This window comes from Pyrgilauda ruficollis, unplaced genomic scaffold (genome assembly GCF_017590135.1).
Source record: "Pyrgilauda ruficollis isolate IOZ18807 unplaced genomic scaffold, ASM1759013v1 scaffold59, whole genome shotgun sequence".
Classification (NCBI taxonomy): domain Eukaryota; kingdom Metazoa; phylum Chordata; class Aves; order Passeriformes; family Passeridae; genus Pyrgilauda; species Pyrgilauda ruficollis.
In genome coordinates, this window is record NW_024527599.1 from 2,659,386 (window position 1) to 2,681,907 (window position 22,522).

The following is a 22,522-nucleotide window of genomic DNA, read 5'->3' on the forward strand; positions in this document are numbered from 1 at the left end:
GTGCCTGATCTGTGAGGTTCACCCAGGCTTGGCAAGGCTGAAATAAATAATTGATGTCTCTCTGCAGCGCGCAGGTGTCGCCTTGTTGTGCTGCGGGTAACAAATGTGATTTTTAAGGACATTCATAACCCCAAAAGTGCCTGTGATGAACAAATGAAGGCGCTGCAGCTCCGGCTGTGAGTTCACAGCAGGCCTGAAGGTGGCAAGCACAGAACACTGAACACACACCAGCCGCAGTCCAGCTCTCCCGTTTTTCCCCAAAACGCGATTTTTTGTGGTGTATTTTGCCCGTAGCTCAGTGCTTTCTCCCCTCACACACTGTTGTTTCACCCTCCATTGGGCTCTATCCGCGAAAAGAAGCATACAGTAAATTTGGTGTCACACCAGGAGCAAATTGAGGCCACCCGCTGGGTCTGAATATTCCCAAATTCCCTCAATTTTTGCCTCTGGCACAATGGGAGAACTATTTCCCCACTAGGAACATGCACTCTGAGGCTTGGAAGATATTCCATAGGTTCCATCAGTTAGCTTTGTCTAACCTACAAATAATTGTTTCGCCTGCCAGCAAGCAGGCATTGTAAAATCCCACAATAAGCTGGTTTGTGACAATCTGACAAAAAATAGTGGAACGTGCCAATACACTCTATGTTGGTACACCCCTTTATGGAAAATACCAAATTTATTGCCTCACCATTAACTTATGTCATGTTGCCACTGGTAATGTACAGTTAATGGTGATCATATACACATTTGAAACTGCAAACACACCCTCATTTCACTTTTTGCTGTGTATTTGCCAAGAAATATTTAATGGTTTTAATAGACACATTTATGCACACTGCACACTTGCAGTCTGCATGATTTTATTTAAATCATATCCTTCTTTTGGCAGACACAGGGCTAGGTAAGGTTTTTCAATCCACTTTTTTTTTTCTTTTTTTCTTTTTTTTTTTGTCCTCCCAGCCTGGGAATAGCAGATTTGGTTTTAATCAACCCCTTTGCAGTCTTGAACTTTGTCCTCCTGGAATACAGTGCCATTCATTTAAGGATTTCCCCCGTCTAATAAACATTAATGAAGCACACTTTACAATTCCCCTGTGATCTTATCTCAGTTCCACAGATGGGGAAAACAGAAACAAATTAAGGGGTCTGCACACACCACAAATCAAAGGCAGAGCTGGGGGAAGAACCCAGGAATCCCAGCACAATTCCCTGCTCCAATAACTGAGAAATGTGTTCCCATCCCTGCAGCTGCTCTGGCAGCAACTGTGTTGCACAGGGCAGCGTTGTTACCTTCAGGCCATCCAGGAAGACTAAAATTGCTCTTTTTCCTGAGGTTTAGCTCCCCACAGAACTGCAAATTTTTGTGAGGTGGCAGAGGGCCATGGCTCTGCCAGCTTCCTCTGCTGGATTATCCCTCAGGATGTCTTTATTCCCTTCTGAGCAGAGGCTCTCTTTTCTTTTCTGATTAGCAGAGATCTAGCAGGATGTGGGGAATATTCCAGTCCCCGCTGGTACACCGTGGGGTTTATCCATCTTTCCCAGGAGAGAAGCCTGATTTCTTGGGGAATTTTCATCTCCTAGCTCTGGACAATGTGGTCCGTTCCACGTGCCTGCGAAGAAAACCACATCTATTAATTACATCCAGCAAGGAAAGAAAGGTAATTGTCTTGTGCCTGGAATCTCTAAGTAGGGCCACTCTCTAGAATAACAATCCTTGAGCTGTGAGGATTTTTTTATTTTTTTTTTTCAGCAGAGACAGAAGAAACCAATGTTCCCTGCAAGCTGCACTCCTGTCAGACACCCAGCAGTTTTTCTGACAGCCAGGATTTTTGTGGCACTGGCTGTGAGTCATTATTGAAGAAGTGTTATTCTTAAAACAGAGGAAGACTGCTGGAGAAAGGAGGTGTTAGACAGGAAAAAACCCAAACCCCTTTCACACCTCCATCTGCTGTCTTACAGTGCCTTGCTACCAAACATTTACAAATTGACAAGTTTTATTGCAAATCTTGCCCTTCTTGTTAAAAATTGCTTCTTTTTGAAGACATAATCAGACATTTAGCCTTTCTCCCCTACCATGAATATATTTTCCTTGTGTTTAGCTCCATGGAAAACAACAATTCCTACAATGCAGCCTTCTGCCAGGACAGCCAGGTTATTCCTAACTGCACTCCCAGGTTTCTGCTGAAAACAGGCTGCAGGAAATACAGCACTGGCAGGAATCTGCACTGGTTTATCTTGGCTTGTCCTGCAGGTGGGCAGTGTCCAGCCAGATCCGAGCTGGGAATTGCTCTGGTGGAATAAAATATTTTTGTGCTGGAAAGGGATTTGCAGTTCTCTGCTGAGAGCCCATCTCAGCTGTGGCATTGAGAAGCTCCTGAGCCAGCTCTGGGTGAGCCATGGCACAAAGGGTGACAGAAGTGCCACAGCAACTGCTCATCCTCTTGTTGGTGGCCTCCCAGCCCTGCCCAGCTCACCCCAGGCCGATCCCATTCCCCTCCCAGCTGCTCTGGAGCTGTGTCTGCACATGGCCCGGACCTGCAGTGAGTCACAGTCACACTCTCAGGTCTCTGTGCCCCAGTTCTGCAAACCTTTCTGCACAAACATCATTGTATTCAGCAGAAGAGACATGGTGTACTCACTGCAGGCCTCGACTGATATTCTTACAGCCCTGTTTTCTGGTGTACTCACTGCAGGCCTCGACTGATATTCTTACAGCCCTGTTTTCTCTTTAAAGTTGGTCTAGGAAGTGATTTTGTTGATTTACCCCCCTCACACGTATGCCTGCTTCACCCTTTTTAAATTTAACTCCACTGTCAGATCTGCAGCTGTTTCCGAGGCCACATCCATGAATGATTGCTGCTCCTGCCAGGTGCAAGCCTGAATAAAAAGGTCACAGGCTGGGGAGAGGATTAAGCTTTGGCTCAGCTGTTTGCATTCTCACACAGAGCACGGTCTGTCCATCCATCTGTCTGTCAGCCCTCACACACCATCCAGACAGGTGAGAAGCTGAATGTTGGAAACAATTCAGTGACGCTCGTACAAAGCCACTACACCCTGTCTGTGGTTTAAAAAAAGCTCCCCCAGCAATCCTCCAAGCAGCCCTTGGATCAGTGAAATTATCTGTGCAGAAATATAAATGCAGAATGGCATGGGAACAGTCTCCCTGGAGACTGGGGCAGGGCAGATTGGAGAATACCTAAATCTCTAAATGGTGTCTGAGATTTTTCGTGTTAAATTGGAACATTTTCTTCCCACGCTTACCTAAGGAGATGAAGGGAGGCAGCTTATGGGCACTTAGCACATACACTGAGAGCAAAAAGGGAAAAAAATCCAGGAGGCAAGGAGCAGATCCATCCCCCTGGATCTTCCTAGACCTGAAGTATTCCACTGATTCAAGGCCTTTTGTACCTGCAGCAGTGAAAGCTGTTGGCTATTTTAAGACCTTCTCACGCTTGCACTTCTGTTTCAACCCATGGGAGGCTTCCAATCTATTTCTGTATATTAGGCATCCTTCCTCTTCTGACTTCCTTATCAAATGTGCAAAACAATCACTTAGGCCCTCTGTTCCCATTAGAGTGCACCATAGCTGTGATTTAAATATATTTCTGTGACTGTAGAATGAGCAGATATCCTAAACTACCCTGGAAATGCCCTCTTACACATGACAGCGTCTCCTGACACCCAAAGTAGTTTTATTTCTCCAGCTGTTAAATCTAGGACAAAATACTACTCTTTTTGTTCTATATTAAGACCATGGAATAACAGCAGCTGACTTCCCAGCCTCTGTCCTCGTGGAGGGGAACAGCAGGATGAAGAATTAACCCCTGGCATGAGCTTTTCTCATGCTAAGTCATTAAGAAAAGCCAGATCTCCTTGATGCTCTCCTGGATAACAAAAAACTGGAGTTGATGAGCTGGGGGTTGCCTTCCTCCCCTTCCCATGGCCCTCACCACTTACTGTAGGTCCAGGCTCATCTGGGATTTTCTTCCACAGCCTTGTTTAGAAGGACCTGAGGCTCATGTAGCTTAATTAAGGATAAAAAAGCAGGTTTGAACTCTCTTTCCCCTTACCACAGACACTGTCGCACCTCCCAGGAATGAACTCATGCCTTACACCCTCATTTTGGAGGGGAGGGCTGAGCTCCCGGAGATCAAGTGACTTGACCAAGGCTCCAGGAGTCACAGCGTGTGTCCAGAGTGACAGATACTCAAGTGCCACATCCCCCAGACTTGAGGGATCTGTCCAGACCGAACAAGTACCAAAGCTTCTTACCAGAGACAGCCTGGAGATCCAGGGAAAAGGACAGAGCCTATCAGAGCACAAAAACCCCCTCATATGTTGCCTGGGAATCTACAGCCTCTCCCATTTCCTCTTGTCCCCGTGTTTTACCTTTTGGTATCATCAGCTCTGTGTGTCCACACATCCAGCAAGGAGGGCAGAGCACGGGGCAGCCACACACGTCCTGGTAATGACTTCACTGCTTCCACCAGCTCTGGAAAAAACAAAAACAAACCCAAATCCCCACTCCTGCATAATTGTGGCTCTGTTATTCATGGATCTTCAATTGTACTCCTTCATGAATTTTAATGTGCAGTCCATTTTCTTTCCACTAATCCTACATTAGGCTGGAAAACTTTCTAGACTGAACATTTGCCCTCCTTCGCTTTTCATTCCCGCAGCAGCACCGAGGCTGCCTGTCCCCAGGCACTGCCCTTGTCTCAGCTGGGCTGGCACTGAACTTCAAGCAGCATGAAAGTGTTTTCTTATCAGATCCCCCAGTTCTGTGCATCCCTGGCAAAAGCAGCAGGGCGGCTGCCCAGGCAGCCTGGGAACAGCAGCTCTTTATTTTGCCCAGGATTTGGATTTGGCAATCTCTGGGGCGCAGCGTTGTTTGAGGCAACGCCTGTCTGCAAGTCTTTAGTACCATGCGTTTATAAATCCCTTTTTCCAGCTGAAACCATCTCCACAAGTCATCAGGAAGGAGTGAAAGCCTTTCAGGAAATTCTCCTTTCCAAGGAATTCCTGATGAGTGGCACACAAGAGCAAACCACAGACGGTTCCACACCACCACAAGCTCTGAGATGCTGAACTGCCCTATTTTAAATGATAGGTTAAAAACCAGACAGGACCATGAGATACTCTCATATCACCTTCTGCAAAATGCAGTTTGAGCCTGTTCTTTCAATACTAAATTGAATAATTTGCTCAGCTGAAGTGATGCTTCCAAAGGGAAGATACCCAGACTCAGTTTGGATAGAGGAGGAAGCCACCATTTCCCTTGGAAACATCCCTGAGGAATCATTCTGCCAGGTCTGCCCTGAGGAGTGGAGCTTAAATAAATTGAGGCAAGATGTTCTGTTTGTGTTCAAATGCTAAGAATATCTCAAAGCCAGCCCTTCCATGTGTCTCCCAGAACCCTTATTAGATGAAAAAGAAATATAGCACAGTTCTCAGCTCTGAACTTCTAAAAATATGAGAACTTTGATATATAAATGCATGTTGAGGACCTGGCTGGCGCTGACTACAAATGTTCCCAATTGCCTTTAATTCCACACCACTTGCAGAACCAGTGGTGATATTTCTTTCCCAGGATATCCAGAACACACCCAGTGTTCTAAGGATTCCAGCCCTGGGGACACTTTGTGTGCCATCAGTGCAACAGGCTGAGGCAGGAATGAATGGGGCTGAAAATCTGATTTGACTTAAACAACACTGACCTGACCAGGAGCGAGGAGTCTGAACCAGGCCTGCAAATCCCATCTGTTTCTTATTTCTATAACGGGCGAGCTAAAACCCTAAATCCACACAGCTCTGAGCTTTGAAGCCAAATTTTGCAGCTTGAGTCCATTACTAGCAAATGATGACTGCTAGCCCAGCTCCTTTAATTGAGGGCTGGGATTTATAACTCAACATTAAATGAAGGAGACATATTGCAGGGTGACTAACAGCTAATCTGGGAAGGCACTTGGAGACAGAAATTCATGGATTGGTGAATAAGTTGGCCCACCTCTTTGCTCTCCATAAAATTAATATCAAAACATTCATGGTTAATGATGTTCTGAGGGTTAACTGATGTTTGAGAACCCCTCAGATGCTCCTCAGATGTTGGGAGCTTATAAAACCCTGCACTAACTCTCTTAGTTATTGTATTAAGTTACAGTTTTTGCTGGGTTTTTTTTTGCAGCAATTTGATGTCAGGAGAAAATCTAATCCATAAAGCAAGCAGCTTTTTAGCTTTGTGAATAATAAAAGTGAGCATATTCAGAAAAAAAAAAAAAAGAAAAAAGTCTGTTCTCTGTCCTTTAATTCCCAAGAACAAAGCTGGAGAAGGCTGGTCCCCAAGTGAGGATGGAATTTGGCAATTCCATTCCCATTAGTGCAGAGCAAACCTCTTAAATATATAATGGCTCAAGGACAATGTGGATTGGAAAAATAAGCTTGGAACTGTTAAGGCACCTAATTATTCTCCATCCATCTACCTTCACATTAAACCCCAGGGTTTGATGCTTCCCTGGCTGCTGGGGCAGCCACTGAGTTTTTGAAGTGATGTTCTGTTTATAGAATTGCAATTACTCAGTATCGGCCTTTGTTTGGAGAAGAATCCCTGTCCATCCTCACTAATGGCTTCTTCTGATCTCATCCAGTGTGGAGGATTTCCTGAGCATATTAAAAACATTCTTCACTCTGCCTTTTTAGTTTAGCCAAAGATTTAACGACTTCAGCATAAGAACTGTGTGTTTGAACTGGATTTGCTCCCTGACAGCTGATGCTGTGCACTCTGTTCCCTCCGTGTGCTCACAGGCACAAGGGGAGTGCTTGAACTGCTCACATTTGAGATTTTTTTGGGGGTAAGAACCTGTGAGGGTGGTGAGAAGGTGTTACCCAGAAAAACTGTGACTGCCACACCCCTGGAAGTGCTCAAGGCCAGGTGGGATGCAGCTCTGAGCGACCTGATATTTTTAAAGAGTCTCTCACTGTAGAGATGAATGAGGATTGGAAAATGTCCACAGCACAACCAGACTTAATTCCCCTGCAGGGCACGTGAGCAGCACTTGCAGCCACCTCGTTCTTTGGACAGGGTGAGCCTGGGCATGTAATTGCAGTTACTGTTTGCCAAAGTGGGGCATTTTCATGGTAGGTTTAATTTTACTCTCTGTTACTGAACTTACACCGAGAAAACAGCCCTGCAGGGCATGAAGGAGGCCAGGCTGGCAGTGCAGGGCATCTTCTCCCCTGCTGCAGTTCCTGGAGGAGAGGAGGTTAGTTAGCAAATTGTAATCAGTACCTGGGGGAGATCAGCACCTGAACACCTTTTGGGGGGTGCTGAGAGGCAATTTTGGGGTGCACACAGCTCATTAAACACATTGCTTAAGACATTCAGGACACAGTTTCAGTGTTGACATAAAAAGACACCTCATTGCCCCTGTCCCCTTGTCCTGTTGGACAGTGTTGGACACTTCTCCAGTTCTCCAGGTTTTGCTTCTCCTCTCAGGGAAAAAAAAAAAAAGGCAGGGGGGAAATGGAAAAAAAATAGAAAACACTCACTATTGAACTGCAAAATGACATTTCCCGCTTCATTCAATATCATCCTTTAAGCCTAAACTAACTTACATCTATGTCAAGCATAGCAGAAGTGTTTACAAACAAACAACTAAAGCAGCTGTGTGACCAAAATTTCCTTCAGCCAAAATATTTTTCACCCTCAGACTCATCAGACACGTCTGAGACACATATAATGACTCCCACCGGTGCACACTGACAGGCTGTTAGTGATTCTCCATAATTCCTTTTTTGTGCCATGAAATATCATCTCCTCTATCTAAAGCAAATTGATCTTTTCACCCAATCTATTTGACAGATCTACCATTTAGTATTCAATTACTAGTTCAAGAATAAAACCCGTTTGTGATGCAGACACCAGGAGCTCATGCTGGGGGCTGGTGTCTGCATCAACCCCAGGTTTCTGGAAGGCAGAAAAAACCCCTTGGAGCAGCTGCTGCCTCTTTTATATTTATAATAAATAAGACAAATGCAAGAACTGGAGAAATAATCAGGGAAAAAGCAAAATGTTCTGGTCAGGGCTGTGTTATGGGTGCAGGGTGGGCATGGAGGGAGATGGATCATCTCTGGAGGAACCTCCTTGGGCTCGGCAGCTAAATTGTGACCACTTAATTAAACCTTTTGAAGTGAAAGACCTTAAACTGTTACTGGAAGGAGCATCAGCAGTGGCTCAGAGGGATCTCAAGCACAGCTCTCCAGGCTGGCTTTGCAGAGATTTTGGGATGGGTTTGCCAAGGAATCCGGGCTCCATCCCATGGGTGACAATGACCCCGCTGCCCTGGGGTCCTGCAGCAGCTCCTCAGCAGGAGGCAGCTCCCAGCCTCATCCCAATTAATCATCTCCTAATGACTTTCTGAACTGGGAGGATTTCCTTAATTATACCACGCATTAGACTTTAATCAAGAAATCAATTTTTCACGCCACCCCAAACCCGCGGGTGCGGGGAGAGCCCGGCGTGTCCCTCACCCTGCACAGAGGGGAATTATCAGTGGGATTTGGGAGCGCTACGTGCCAGGGCTCCTTCCCAAAGATTGAATTAAGCTCCCTGTGCTGCCCCGTGCCTGTGCCCCGCTCAGCCAGCACTTTTCCCGTGTGTTTTCCAGCCATCTGACACAGCTGCCAGGCACGGCGGGCCCTCGTGCGCCGGCTTAGCGCCCGTGTGCCCGGCTGGACACGCTGGGAAGGGATTTGTGTTTGCTCCAAAGTGGCTTCACCCACTCCCACCGAGACCAACACAGCCCCTCGTGCACCTCCTGCCTCTGCAAACCCTCTGGAATGAAATATAAATCCTGGGGGTGCTGGGATCTGCTCCGGTGTGACACCGAGCTGTGATCCGAAGGAGAGAAGTTAATTCAGTATTAACCTCGCTGCTCTGTTCCACTTTGCAGGATGCTGCAAGGCTGAGTGCAGCAAAGGGTTCATCTGAACCTCCTGCTCACTGGGGAGGACTGATGGTTGTTCCTGGCCTGATCCAAATCCTGATCCATTTCCTCTTTCCCTGGTTTTGTTGGGATTCACCCCAGCCCAGCAGTGCCAGAGCCAGCGGCACTCCACAGGATCGCTGGGGTCTGGGGGTCTCACCCCAACCAGCAGCACATTCCCAGCACAGCATGGCTCAGATTCTTTACACTTGATTAATTACTGAGTGGGGTTTAATTCTCTCCTTTCTGAGGAGCTCTGGGTGGCAGAGCCATCCCCAGCCTGTTTTATTGTCCCCGGCACCATCCTTCCTCCCATCAACCCCAGCACAGATGATGAAGCTGCTGGGACAGGGCTGGGATTTCCAGTACCTGCTGCCTCTGTGAGGAACTAAAAATAAAAAAAACATCTGCTAAAAATACTGAATGATCAGGGAAAAAAATGCTAAACCCCAGAGATCTCCCTGGACTGCGAGGATTAATTTTAATTTCCCTTTAATCCGGACACAAATTGTGACGTCACTGCTGGCGGGCATGGCTCAGCTCCATGAACAGAGCTGGAGTTCTGCTTCCCCAACTTTTGGGTGCATTCCAAAGAAAAATGGACACACAACAAGCAGGAGGCCACGGGGTTCAGTGCAGGCTGCCAGAAATGTGTCCTAAATCCCGTGGCTGCAGCTCCCAGTGTGTCCTTCCCCAGCTCCACACTCAGAGCCAGGCTTTGTTCCTGCCTACAGCCAATTTTGGGGTGCTCTGATCCTGAACCCCACTGTGGGAAAGAGCAGAAAAAGGGACCAGAGGTCCCAGATTACAGCCTGGACTTTGAAAAATAAGATTTACCAATATTCTCCACTTTTAAGAGAAGGAGAAGAGCAATCGGAGCGAGTTAATTTGTGATCTTCCAAAGAGACAACAAAATTAATTCCTGGAAGGAATTACTCATCTAAAGGAGCAAAGGATATTATGCACTCAAAAACCTCTGTGAGCACTGCAGCAACCCCACAGTGCCCAGGGCACACAGCCCCTCCCTCCAAACCCTTGGAAAACCCTTCCCTGGCTTTATCCCGGCGGTGAAACACGGAGAACACGAGCACAGGGCACACACTGGGCTCTCCCTGCTGTTCCCCTCTCCCACATCCCACAGGGATGCAGGGGCGGGCTGAGCATCCTCAAACAGAAACTTTGCTCCCAGCTCCCCCACTGATCAGATAGATGCAAATATATGCGTGAAAAAATTTACATACAGAGCTTGTGCTGGGAGGAAAACTCCCTTAATTCCCAGGACAAGCCCAGGGTTTGGTGCTCCCCCCATGCAGCAGCTAAATTTTTGGGGTGGGGTTGGAAATGAAAGGAAGCAGGATGACGTTTTGGGGGTCCTTGGGCAGGAAGGGCTCAGCCTCAGGAATATTTTGAGCTCTGAGGGCTTGTGAGCAGACAAGGGCTTATAGTTTGAGGTGTGATTTATGTGCAGCAGCACATAAACACCTGAAACGGGGTCTTGAAAAACACCTCAGACTTCACCACAATGCTGCTGCTGTGGGGCTCCACGTGGAAAAAAAATAAGGAAAATGAAATGTAAGCAATTCCTTAAAAGCTGCTCCAAATGTGCTTTCAGTCCAGGAGTGATCAGAGAGGCAAGTCAATATTTTCCTGGAGAGGAAACGCTGCTGTGTTTACACCTGGTGCTGTTTGCTCTCAGTCCTGCTCTGTGTTTGCCCAGGGCAGGATGTGGGGAAGAATTCAGGGTTTGTGTGGAGGAAGCTCTGTGGTTTCAGGAGCTGCAAGGAATCTCTTTACTGGGTCGTGTTTCTGTGAATCTCAAACAAGGGGCTGCTGTTGGGCTGGGGCTGGGCAAGGTGGATAAAACCCAAATATTTAATTCAGGAGGGCCCAACCTGCAGCTCTGATCTGCAGGACTCTTCCCACGTGGTGGCTTTGCTCTGCTTTTTGGGAAGATCCCCCATGGCTGCCTTTCAGATTTTCTCCTCCAAGTGCTTGAAGGCACCTGACCCCAAAATTTGCTGTTTGTGCCACCCTCCTGTGGCAGATGCAGCAATGCTGGGTGCCACATGGCACAGTGGAATGGAGACACCCATGGCAATGAGCCCTGCAGCCCCTTCCCTGGGGAAAACTGTGTCTGGGCAGGTTAAAGCTGAGCATCCTCGAGATCCCACCCAAATCCTGCACCCTTGGGTCCCTGGCACAGCCACTGCCCTCTCGGAGCATGCAGCAGAGCTCACCCAGCCCAGGGTGCGAATCTCCACCAGAAAAACTTACAAGCCCCTGAAAATGGTGGCCAAAATCTCAATATTTCCCTGGGATATGACAGGATGAATTCACTGCCAGCTCCCATGGAGCTGAAGGGCTCAGGAAGGTGCCCCCATGATCCCTTTGCTCCCCAGCCTGGAAAGGAGCACAGAGCTCTCCCAGCACCCAACAGCTGCCAAAGGTCAGGATTAAGCTCCACAGCCCTTGGCAAGGGTTTGTGCAAAGAAATCCCCTCCAACACCTCGGGAATGTCTGGGCTGAGCTTCACCTCCTCTCACTCTTTGGAGATTGGGGAGGTTTGGCCGGGCAGGGCAGCTGGGCTCCCTGTGCCACCAGGATCTGCTCCAAATCTCCCCCCACGAGCCCTTAATCAGCTTCCACCTGGGATTAGCTCAAACATTCCCAGTCTCTGGTTCAAAATAGCTTTTCTTGCTTGTGGGCAACTAATCCAAAAGGAGCCCTGTCCCCGTTAGCCAGCAGCTCCAGCAAGGGTGGGGTTTTCCTAAGGCTTGAACCTTGCCTGGTTCCCAAATAGTTTTGGATTGGGAACTTTGGGCATGGAATGCACATGTTCAGAGCTGGGTTGTGATGGGGGCTCACAGGAGCAGCTCCAGTAAACCCAAGCAAAGCCTGGCCTGGTCCAAGGCAGGTACAAAGATCAAAAGAGCCCAGTTTGGGCTGAATTATTTGTATTTTGGGGGGAATTCAGGTTTGGCACAAGGGATTTCACTCAGGAGCTCACAGACCCTCTCCTGCTGACAGCAAATAGAGCCAAAAAAAACCTCCCTGTGTACCTGAGACCACCAGGACCTGGGGATGAATTGAGTAAAAAAACAGCTCTTTCTGTAGGATGGATCCCCGGAGCAAAGAACTGCTGAAAACCCACAGGAAAAAATCCACTCCCACAGCACCCAGAGGAGCAGGCAGGTTGGGGAGGGACGTGCAAGCAGCCACATCCCCAAGTGCAGCTGATGACGTGGCTGTGATTTAATAAAGGACATTATTAGTGCCCTGCTAATGGCTCCAGGCGCCGGCAGCGGAGCTGGCCAGCTTCTGGCAGCTCCCAGCCCAGGAGAGCTCATTCCCACCAGGCTTCTAAAGATTAAATTCACCTCCACAAGCCTGCAAAAGGATTTGCATCAACAGTCCCCCTTCACAGCCTCCTCCTGCTGCCCCCAGAACCGGGCACATGGAGCCACAGCAGCTCAAATCCAGCAGTCAGACAGAAATCCCACCTCAAATTAAAGATAACACAGCCTCAACCCTTCAGCCACTTCATTTCCTCCTGATAAAACCTGCTCCCACCTGGCTCCTTCCCACTGACCTGCCACAGCACTGAGCAGCAAAACCCAGCTGAGCTTCCAGCAGCAAACAGCACTCCAAAAAAAGCTGCCTCCCAGTAAAAATATATCCAGAAACCAGCAAAACCTGGGGATGGGGGAGGCACTGGTGATGGGCATGGCTGGTGGCCATCACTCCTGGTGTTTCCCTACCCTTTGCCTCATCATCAGTGATTGGGGTGTTGATGAGCTGCCGGGGGGAGATAAGGGCCCCTTGTCTGTCAGAAGTTGATGCTGACTGCTGAGGTGTTCATTTTTTGTGTCCTCAGCGCAGGAGTTCTGGCTGAGCCCCCGTTTTGTGCCACGAAGGCTCTGCTGCTTCCCCCTGGTTCAGGCAGCGTCTGCACCACGGTTCATCTCCAGGCAGGAAACTCCAAAAAAGAAAAATCCCTGTGAGGCAGAGATGGAGCAAATCCCCCATTTCCCCAGGGTGAGACATCTGCCAGCAAAGGCACTTGGCAAAGATGAGGAACCTGCGTCAGAGGCTGAACCCTCCCGTGCTCCAGCTCCTCCAGCACCAGGGCTTGGCTGGGAGAGGCCCTCTGTTTCTGTCTGAAACCTACATAAAAATAGCACAATTATGGGAAAATCCTTGTCCAAGTGGAAAAGAAAACACCAGCCTGGCTTTCACGAGGAAGCAGAGCTCCATAAAAGCGCTCCTATAGCGTTTGCTGTTTCTGTCAGGCGTCCAAAGCCTCGCTCAGAGCCCTTCACCCAGGGGCACAGCTCCACGGGGCGAGGTCGGGCCCTGCTAAAGGATTTTATGATTTTTTTCCCCCAGCATTTCACTTCACCTCATCAGAAGTTTCCATACACCGGGAACAAACGTCTGCAGGAGCCTTCCCTGTGCCCAGCGCGGGGCAGCCCCCGCCGGGAGCAGCTGCTTGATCCTGAGCCATAAATAACAGGCCAGCCTGGAAAAGCTCCATGGGTTGGGTTGTTTTGTTTTTTGGTTTTTTTTTCACAGAAGTCGAGCTGGTGATGTCTGTCACCCTCTGTCGCTGCTGTCCTTCCCTGAGTCCCCCCCGTGCTGCCCTCACAGGGCTGATCCCCTTTACAGACTTGGGGTGCCCTGACAGATGGAGGGATTTCATCCTGGAGAGGTTTAATTAAAGGTGCCCATCCCTGGACAAAGTCTGTGCTCACAACACCCCCAGATTCCCCAAAACAGAGCAGGACTCTGTGGGTTTTGGGGGCCACAGGGAGAGGGGTGGCAGCAGGGCTCTGTTATTTCCCCCAGAGTCCCCCCAGGCGTGACCACGTTCAGGTGACATTTCCTTCGTGCCTGGCCCGCTTCTGTGGGACATTTCTCGGTCAGCAACAGAGAACGGCCTGGGCTCTATTTATACCCCACCCTGGAGCCGGGTAAAAATATCCCCGGCGTGTTTGGCAGCCTGAAGGCGCTACTGTAAATCCTCCCTGTCAGCGAAATCCCGCTCGGAGGGAGCCGCGGTCCCGCTGGGAAAGGAGGCGCTGGGGAAGCCCGGGGGCATCCGTGAGGCTGGACCCCGAGTGCAGGAGGAAAGGGATGGAGTGAACCCATGGAGAGGAGCTGGCAGCGTCCCTGTGTTCCCAAAAGCCGCCTGGGAAGCAGAGCAGGAGTGTCAGATTGCTCCTGAACCGGGATTAAAGGCCATCCATCCATCCATCCATCCATCCATCCATCCATCCATCCCTCCCTCATCCATCCATCCATCCATCCATCCATCCATCCATCCATCCATCCATCCCTCCCTCATCCATCCATCCATCCATCCATCCATCCATCCATCCATCCATCCCTCTCGCAGAGCCGCTGCCGGAACCCGGGGCTGCTGCCGCCTGACTCAGCTCTCTCTGCCGGGCTATTAATAGCCCCGCTCGGCTCGGCCCGGCGCTAATTGCAGGTTAATCAAGAGCCGGGGAGGGGCTGTCCCGCATCCCCACCCGCGGCTGCTCCCTCCCCGCCCCGGGATGCGGGAACCGCCCGGTCCCGCTGCCCCCAGCCCCGGGGGTTCCACGCGGTCCTGGCGTTTTCCACCTCCATCCCACGGCCTGATAGGGATCTGGGGGCTCTTCCCAAGGCCACTGCTCAGGGACAGCCTGGAGCTGTCCCCCTTGCTGTCACTGGGATGCTCGCGGTGGGAAATGCCGAGCAGGATGCTTTTTCCTGGCGGGATTTTCCCTGCAGGACTCGCGGCTGGGATGGGGAACAAGAAATGTCCCCGCATCTGCTGTCCCCTCCCCACCCCAGGGGGTTCCCACTGCCCGCACCACACAGGGTTAAAACCTTCGGGCTTTTCCAGTGGGGTTGTAGGAACAAGCCCAGCGCCAGGAGCTGCCCACAGACCCTGCAGGTGATTTTTTGGGATGCCATTGTCCCCAGGGCAGGGACAGTGTCTCTCAGGGACACACCCAGGCTGCTGTGGGGCCAAGAGGAGCAAATTAAGGTTTTGGTGAAACCAAGAGCTCTGACCCCACTGCAGGGACTGTCCCACTGCCCAGGCCATGGCATCGCTCCCATCCCACCTTCCCTGGCCTTTCCCAGCTCCAGGAATCCCCCTAACCTAACCCAGCCCCTCTCAGGTGCAGCTTTCGGGCCGTGGCCTGAGCTCAGCCCCAGGTCAGGCTCTGAGTTCAGCTCTGAGCTGTCCCCAAACAGGGTTAAGTGGCTTTTTTGGCCCCATGGGGAATTAAGGGCGCTCAGCATCCCGGGGCACAGAGGGCACGGGGACAGGGCACAGAGGGCACGGGGATAGGGACAGGGCATGGGGATAGGGACAGGGCATGGGGACAGGGACAGGGCACGGGGACAGGGCACGGGGTGTCTGTCACCCTCTGTCGCTGCTGTCCTTCCCTGAGTCCCCCCCGTGCTGCCCTCACAGGGCTGATCCCCTTTACAGACTTGGGGTGCCCTGACAGATGGAGGGATTTCATCCTGGAGAGGTTTAATTAAAGGTGCCCATCCCTGGACAAAGTCTGTGCTCACAACACCCCCAGATTCCCCAAAACAGAGCAGGACTCTGTGGGTTTTGGGGGCCACAGGGAGAGGGGTGGCAGCAGGGCTCTGTTATTTCCCCCAGAGTCCCCCCAGGCGTGACCACGTTCAGGTGACATTTCCTTCGTGCCTGGCCCGCTTCTGTGGGACATTTCTCGGTCAGCAACAGAGAACGGCCTGGGCTCTATTTATACCCCACCCTGGAGCCGGGTAAAAATATCCCCGGCGTGTTTGGCAGCCTGAAGGCGCTACTGTAAATCCTCCCTGTCAGCGAAATCCCGCTCGGAGGGAGCCGCGGTCCCGCTGGGAAAGGAGGCGCTGGGGAAGCCCGGGGGCATCCGTGAGGCTGGACCCCGAGTGCAGGAGGAAAGGGATGGAGTGAACCCATGGAGAGGAGCTGGCAGCGTCCCTGTGTTCCCAAAAGCCGCCTGGGAAGCAGAGCAGGAGTGTCAGATTGCTCCTGAACCGGGATTAAAGGCCACTGGCGCTGCTGTATTTTTAGCTTCGTGATCATCCTTTGAAAAAAAAAAAGTCCCTCATTGTGGCCGGTGGGATGAGAGAGGAGTTGGGAGCTGCCCCAAGCTCGGCCCCGCTGCTCTTTATAGCCCGTGCTCTGGCCACGGGGAAGGTCACGGTGACCCGGCAGCGCTGTCACCTCACGGGGACCGGGGATTGATCCATCCCTCATCCCTCCATCCATCCATCCATCCATCCGTCCGTCCATCCATCCATCCATCCATCCCTCCATCCCTCATCCCTCCATCCATCCCTCCATGATCCACCCATCTATCCATCCATCCATCCATCCATCCCTCATCCCTCCATCCCTCCATCCATCCATCCATCCACCCCTCCCTCATCCATCCATCCATCCCTCCCTCCCTCATCCCTCCAGATGGGGAATTAAGGGTGCTCAGCATCACGGGGCACAGAGGGCACGGGGACAGGGACAGAGAATGGGGACAGGGCACAGAGGGCACGGGGACAGGGACAGGGCATGGGGACAGGGACAGGGCACAGGGACAGGGCATGGGGACAGGGCACAGGGACAGGGCACAGAGGGCACGGGGACAGGGACAGGGCATAGGGACAGGGCACAGAAGGCACGGGGACAGGGACAGGGCATGGGGACAGGGACAGGGCATGGGGACAGGGCACAGAGGGCACGGGGACAGGGACAGGGCACAGGGCCCTGTCACCTCCAGCAGTGATGAGCAGGGATTGCATGCACCCATCCCAAAATCCCAAACACAGCACTGCCTTCCAGCTGTGGAGGTGTCTGAGGTGCAGCAGCAGGAGTTGCTGTTTCCCATCCCCCGGGAGCAGCTCTGGATTTCAGGGATTTGCACAGAATAAAAGCAGAAACCTGGACCAGCAGCTTTAGTACTTGAAAATTTTATTTTCTCAAATGAGCACCAACACATATTGTAAATATGACAAACAATACGCCTCCCTCTAATACTGAAGAACTATATACAATGTACAAATACATGAAAAGGTGAAAACCAATTATTTGAAAACAAAACAATTGCATTTATGACTGAAGCAAATGACCTGAAAGAATATGCAAAAAAAAAAAAAAATTAAAATAAGATCAAAGAAATAAAAATATACACAATTTGTAAACACAAGAGCATCCATAGACAGGCTGGTATTGGAAATATTGTCCTTAGTTTTGTCAGTGGGGAAAGCATTCCCATTTCCTTAGGAAGAACAAAACAAAGGATACACACAGTTGTAACGATGAGAACAGCTTATTTGTGGTTGTACCTTACACAATGCCATTCTGCTTGCATTTAAATATGTTGATTCTTTATTTATTTATTTTTCTGAATTCAAGATGATTTCGTTTCCCCTCTTCTGCTTGTTCTTTTTCACCAGGATTTCTGCAGAAAATCTCTGTCTAACCTGATTGTTTCTGAGCACTGAGGCCTCTCCCGTGGTGGGAAGAGCTCCTTCCCACTGAGCTGAGCTTGGTGTTTGGTGTCCCCTCTTCATCCCAAAACTGCTTCACCTGGAAGCTCCTCCCAAAGCAGGGAAGTGCAGTGAAATGCATGATCCACACACTCTCACAGAGCAGTCAGAAAAATGCACACAGAGAGAGAATTCTCACTTGATCATCACGAGAACAGCGGGGTTCATTTCGCAGGGGTGGTTTTGTTCCTCTGGGCTTTGAAGTCGTGTGCACCAAACCCAGGGAATTAAAGAACTGCAACAGTTCCTGAACAGCTCCTTGCTCAGCAAAACACAGTCCAGTGGTTTGTGCTGTTGGTCCACTTTGGGATAAACAAGAGACCAAATGAAATAAAAACGAAGGAGGGTGAGAAGGGGGCAGATTAAAGACAGAAAGGAGAACAAAATAAATGAACTTTACTGCCAAGAGAGGTAAACTTTTACTCTAATTTGTTACGTAGCAGCCTGGTTCAAAAAAATAAACAAAACAAAACAACAACGAAAAGAAACTCCCCTCAAAAATAAAACCAGGATCCAAAGATTTGTGGTTTGGGTTAAAATCAACACTGGGTTCAAAGCTCCATCCCTGCTGCCCGAGGCTGCAGCTCCTGTCCAAACCCAACTCCTGCAGCTCCAGACCTGCTGCTCTCCAGCCAACCCTGGTGCAAGGGGAAACTCCAGGCCTGGATCCTCCACACCAGGGACAGGGGGAGCCCAGGGGATTCCTGCTGGGAGCAAAGGGGATCTGGGAAAGCCACAGGGGAACCGGAGCCCTCCTGAGTGCCTGCAGCCCCTCCAGCACAAATATCCCCCCTGGGGGCTGCTGTCCCCAGCCCAGCCACCAAATCTGTCCCCTCCCCTGCCACATCCACAGGAAACACGGATCCACTTCAGAGGACAACGTAAATGATGGGTTTTGTTTCCCTTTAAACATATTTTCCAACAAATACAGAAGGAAACAGGATCGTCATAAACAACAACAACAACAAAAAAAGTGCTCTCAGGGAGGGGCTCTGAGAAAACAGCACCAAATATATTATTTCTTTAAAAAAAAATTAAATATTATTTACAAAAGTATATTTCACAAGGTAACGTCTGGGGGTTATTTTTTTTCTGCCTTGTATATATTATCATCTGAATATTTCTTACAGGGGTCAGGATTTCACACCAGAGCAAAAACAATTTAAAACTTAATCAAGTCTGAGCTTTGGGGTAGAGGGGGGGATGTAAACTCAAGGGTGCTCACAGCTGCCCAGACACGAGGCTGGACACCAAAAAAAGGAGGAAATCTCACTGCTGTCCGTGTTTTCCCCAGGCTGCTGCCCGTGGAAAGCAGCTCCCATGGGCCACACCTCCACTTCTCCTGGGAAAAGGCCCCACCTGGCTCAGCTCAGCAGAAAAGTTCTTTGGTTATCTCTGAGTGTGTCACTCTGTGTCACCAGCACAGCTCCCAGATTCCTGCCAGCCCCCAGCTCCCAGGGGGATCAGCAGGCAGCCAAAGCTCTTCCTGCTCCCTGGACACACACAGGAGCTGCACAAGGACAGTTTCTCCTCTCCCACCTGGGCAGGACAGCACAGCCACTCCCCAGGGAGTTCTCTGGCTGCTGGGGACAGGCACAGCCACACACACTGGGCTCCACCAGGGCTCAAGGCTCTGAGCACCAGACTGACAGGACAAAACCAATTAAAAGCAGATTAAGACCTCGCCCTATTCAAGCTTGGACTGGTTGTCATTACAAGCCCAACACCTGTGACCAGTAAAAACCAGCCAGGTCTGATGGGGCATTGTCCTTTTCTGTCCCAAATGAAGGGATAAAACCATTTCCAGCTCTCTGGAGCTGGCATTTCTCAGAGCAGTTCTCTGCACAGCCCTGCCTTTTATTTTGCTTTTTGATCAGCAGTCACTCCAAATACCAACATCAAACCATGAGCCCTGTGTGCTCTTCTCAGCCTCACAGGGTTTGGGATGATCCCTTACCTCTCCCAGCTCCTTCAAAGGCTCTGTGCAGACTAAAGAGCTCTTTGAAGAACAGGAATTACTTCCCACTATCAAAACCCAATAAACTGCCATGGATCCTCAATGAAAGGACAGGGAATGGCACCGGGGCAGTGCCAGAGCCCACAAGACAGCAGGTGCTGTGGAATTTTTGATTTTTGCTGGATTTGTCACAGAGGGAATGTGGCTGGCAGAAGCAGAGACAATCCAAAACAAAAGCTGAAGCAATTGTTACACAGCCAGAGCAGGAGGGTGAGGGCAGAAGCCACCTCTGGACAGGTTGGTCACAAACTCCATCCCCTGCAGGAGCCAACTCCACCTCATTTCTCCAAGGCTGTCAAGAACAGAGCTTTGAGAGAGAGAAAAAAACCAACCTTTGCTTCATCAGGTTTGGCTTTTAGCACAAGGATCCAACCCTAAATTCCAGCCTGATCCTTAAGGACAGTCTCTGTTCCCATTCCCTGCCAAGTGAACATCCAATGACTCCTCCAGAGCCCCCTGGAATCTCTCGGGGCTGGGGGCCAGTGAAGAAAGATCACAGCTCCAAAGCTTCTGTTTCATAAGGAGCCACCACGCCCTGCACAACACGCTTTCCTTCTGGATTAAGGAAGATTTCCCCCCATGGATTAACCTACTTGGAAGAATTCTGCCAACAAAAAGAAAAAAATTCACTCGGGGAGAGACAAAACGAACTCAGCTCCATAGTCCTGGGTTATGCACCAGCTGGACTGCTGCAGAGCAAACTCCTCATTTCATTTTGGCCTGACACACAGGACACCCCCTCCCCACATCCCCTCGGGAATCACCAGGGACAAATGGAAATGGGAAGGACTCGCTGTCCCTTGCAGTTTTGACACCCACATCTCCCCTCAATAGATCATTCCAGGGGTGGTGGGAAGATGTTGAATTTCTTTTATTCTTTCCCATTCTCCCCGTGCCTGCAAAATGGGTTTCTGGGAGTGGGAAAAGGGGGGGCAGTTTGGGGAGGATACCTCAGGGCTTGAAATATCCACCTGTGCAACACCACTGCCAGCAACTCAGCTCCCTCCTCGCCCCATTTCTGTGCCAGGCCCCCCCAGGGCAGCCTGGCATTCCAGGAAAATGTTCTGTAACAGCATTTTCCTCCTTGCACTTGTGAAAGATTGGTAAAACACCACCAAGGGTGCTCAGGGGAGGCCAGGAAATCCAGGGTACCCTCTGTCACTGCGTGTCCCCATCCTCCTCTATGGAATTTCCCCCTCCTTGCCTCACACGTGCCTTTTTTCACCCCTCCACATTTTCTAGGCTGCAGCTCCAGCCTCCTCGTGCCTGAAGTGGTTTTCTCCTCCTCTCTGAAGGGCTCACGAGTGAGGATTTGGTTTCTCCAGCCGTGGGGACGCTCCCCAGGGCCACGCTCCACTGGGACATTCAGCCTCCCTACCCTGAACCAGCCAGAAAAAGGAGAGGCAGGGAATCTCTCCAGCCTCCAGGCCCTGCCCCCTCCAACAAGGAGTTCATAAATAGCAAAGGAAACACAGATTGTGGGGGGAACTGGTTCTGCCTCGGGCTGAGGCTCCACCGATGGATTCGGAGAGAAAACGCAGCCGTGAGGTAATTTCTGTCCTTTCAGACAAGGAGATATTCCTCTGTCCTTTTTAGACAAGTGGATATTTCTCTATCCATTTCGACAAGTGGATATTTCTCTATCCATTTAGACAAGTGGATATTTCTCTATCCATTTAGACAAGTAGGTATTTCTCTGTCCATCTGGACAAGGAGATGGTTTCAAGCCTTGCTCGCCCAGGACTGAAAGGAGAACACAGCATCACCCTCCGACGGCTCCCCTGCCGGCCCCACTCCCCACCCCTCTCCCACCTTCTCCTGCCCACACCTCGGGGTCTTCCTCCCCCACCTGGGAGGTGCCAGGAGAGCCCAGGTCAGGCTGGATTGAGCACTGGGCACATGGAATGGCTGTCGGGCATTCGGTGCATTCTCTGAGCCAACGCCAGAACAGAGAGAGAAGCAGCCAGGGTCAACTCACAAACAGATACAAAGCAAAGAGACAGAGAGACAGAAATTTAGAGGCCAGTCACCAATAAAGATGGAGAAGGGTGTGAAGATGCTCCTGGATTGCAGAGCCTCTAAATGCATGGAACCAAGCGTTCAGTCACTCTCTCACTCTTGGGTATAATGTTCAGATGGCATCTCGTGCACGCTGCTGGGGCTGGCCCTGCACTCAATCCCAGCCATTATCCTTGATCATGTGAGCTAGTTCAATGATGTATTTGCCTTCTTTATACTTCTGGCTGCTTTCAAAAGCGTGTTCCTAAAATGAAACCAGAAGCAGAGTGAGATTGAGGTGGAATTTGGGTGGGAATCACGTCATGGATCAGATCTGGGAATGCTGGTGCAAGTCTGAGCCTTGCCCACAGAGACAGAGTCAACTGCAGGTCTTCCTGTTGGCTCTCAGGAAAATTGGGAAGGAAAAAATCTTAAATTCTGCTTCTGGAGTCCCAAATCCTGCTTCTGAAATATTAAATTCTGCTTATGGAGTCATAAATCCTGCTTCCAGAATCCCAAATCCTTCTTCTGCAATCTTATATTATGCTTCTGAAATCCCAAATCCTGCTTCTGAAATCTTAAATTCTGTTTATGGAATCTTAAATCCTGCTTCTGGAATCTTAAATCTTGAGACTGGAATAGTAAATCCTGCTTCTGGAACCTTATATAATGCTTCTAGAAAACTAAATTCTGATTCTGGAATATTCAGTCATGCTTCTAGAATACTGAAGCCTGTTTATAGAACCTCAATCCTGCTTCTGGAATCTTAAATTGCTCTTCTAGAATCCTAAATCCTGCTTATGGAATCTTAAATCATGCTTCTAGAATACTAAATTTTGTTTCTAGAACCCTAAATCCTGCTTCTAGAACATTAAATCCTGCACCAGTTCAGACACTGGTGACAACGTTTGGACAAAATGGTGTGGGCCTCCAGAAGCAGAAATTAGGAGGCAACATTGGATTTTAT

At 50.0% G+C, this 22,522-nt stretch overlaps 1 protein-coding gene and 1 long non-coding RNA gene across 6 annotated transcripts in view; both read right to left on the bottom strand.

The window, feature by feature from the left end:
• Positions 1-774: 774 nt before the first annotated feature.
• LOC121361820 lies at positions 775-13,463 on the bottom strand. Its single transcript, XR_005956397.1, has 3 exons — positions 13,384-13,463; positions 4,393-4,495; positions 775-1,613 (listed from the first exon to the last, which is right to left on the bottom strand). It is a non-coding gene; the product is annotated as an uncharacterized LOC121361820 (long non-coding RNA).
• Positions 13,464-16,945: 3,482 nt separating this feature from the next.
• Positions 16,946-22,522, bottom strand: part of YPEL2 (yippee like 2) — a 33,724-nt gene continuing 28,147 nt past the window's right edge. For 3 of the 5 annotated variants that reach the window (XM_041482864.1, XM_041482865.1, XM_041482863.1), the window contains one exon: positions 16,946-21,820. In XM_041482864.1, coding sequence (XP_041338798.1) covers positions 21,731-21,820 — 90 coding nt within the window. In that variant the 3' untranslated portion in view covers positions 16,946-21,730. The remainder of the gene's footprint in view (positions 21,821-22,522) is intronic. The other 2 variants (XR_005956396.1, XR_005956395.1) reach the window with 2 other exon arrangements.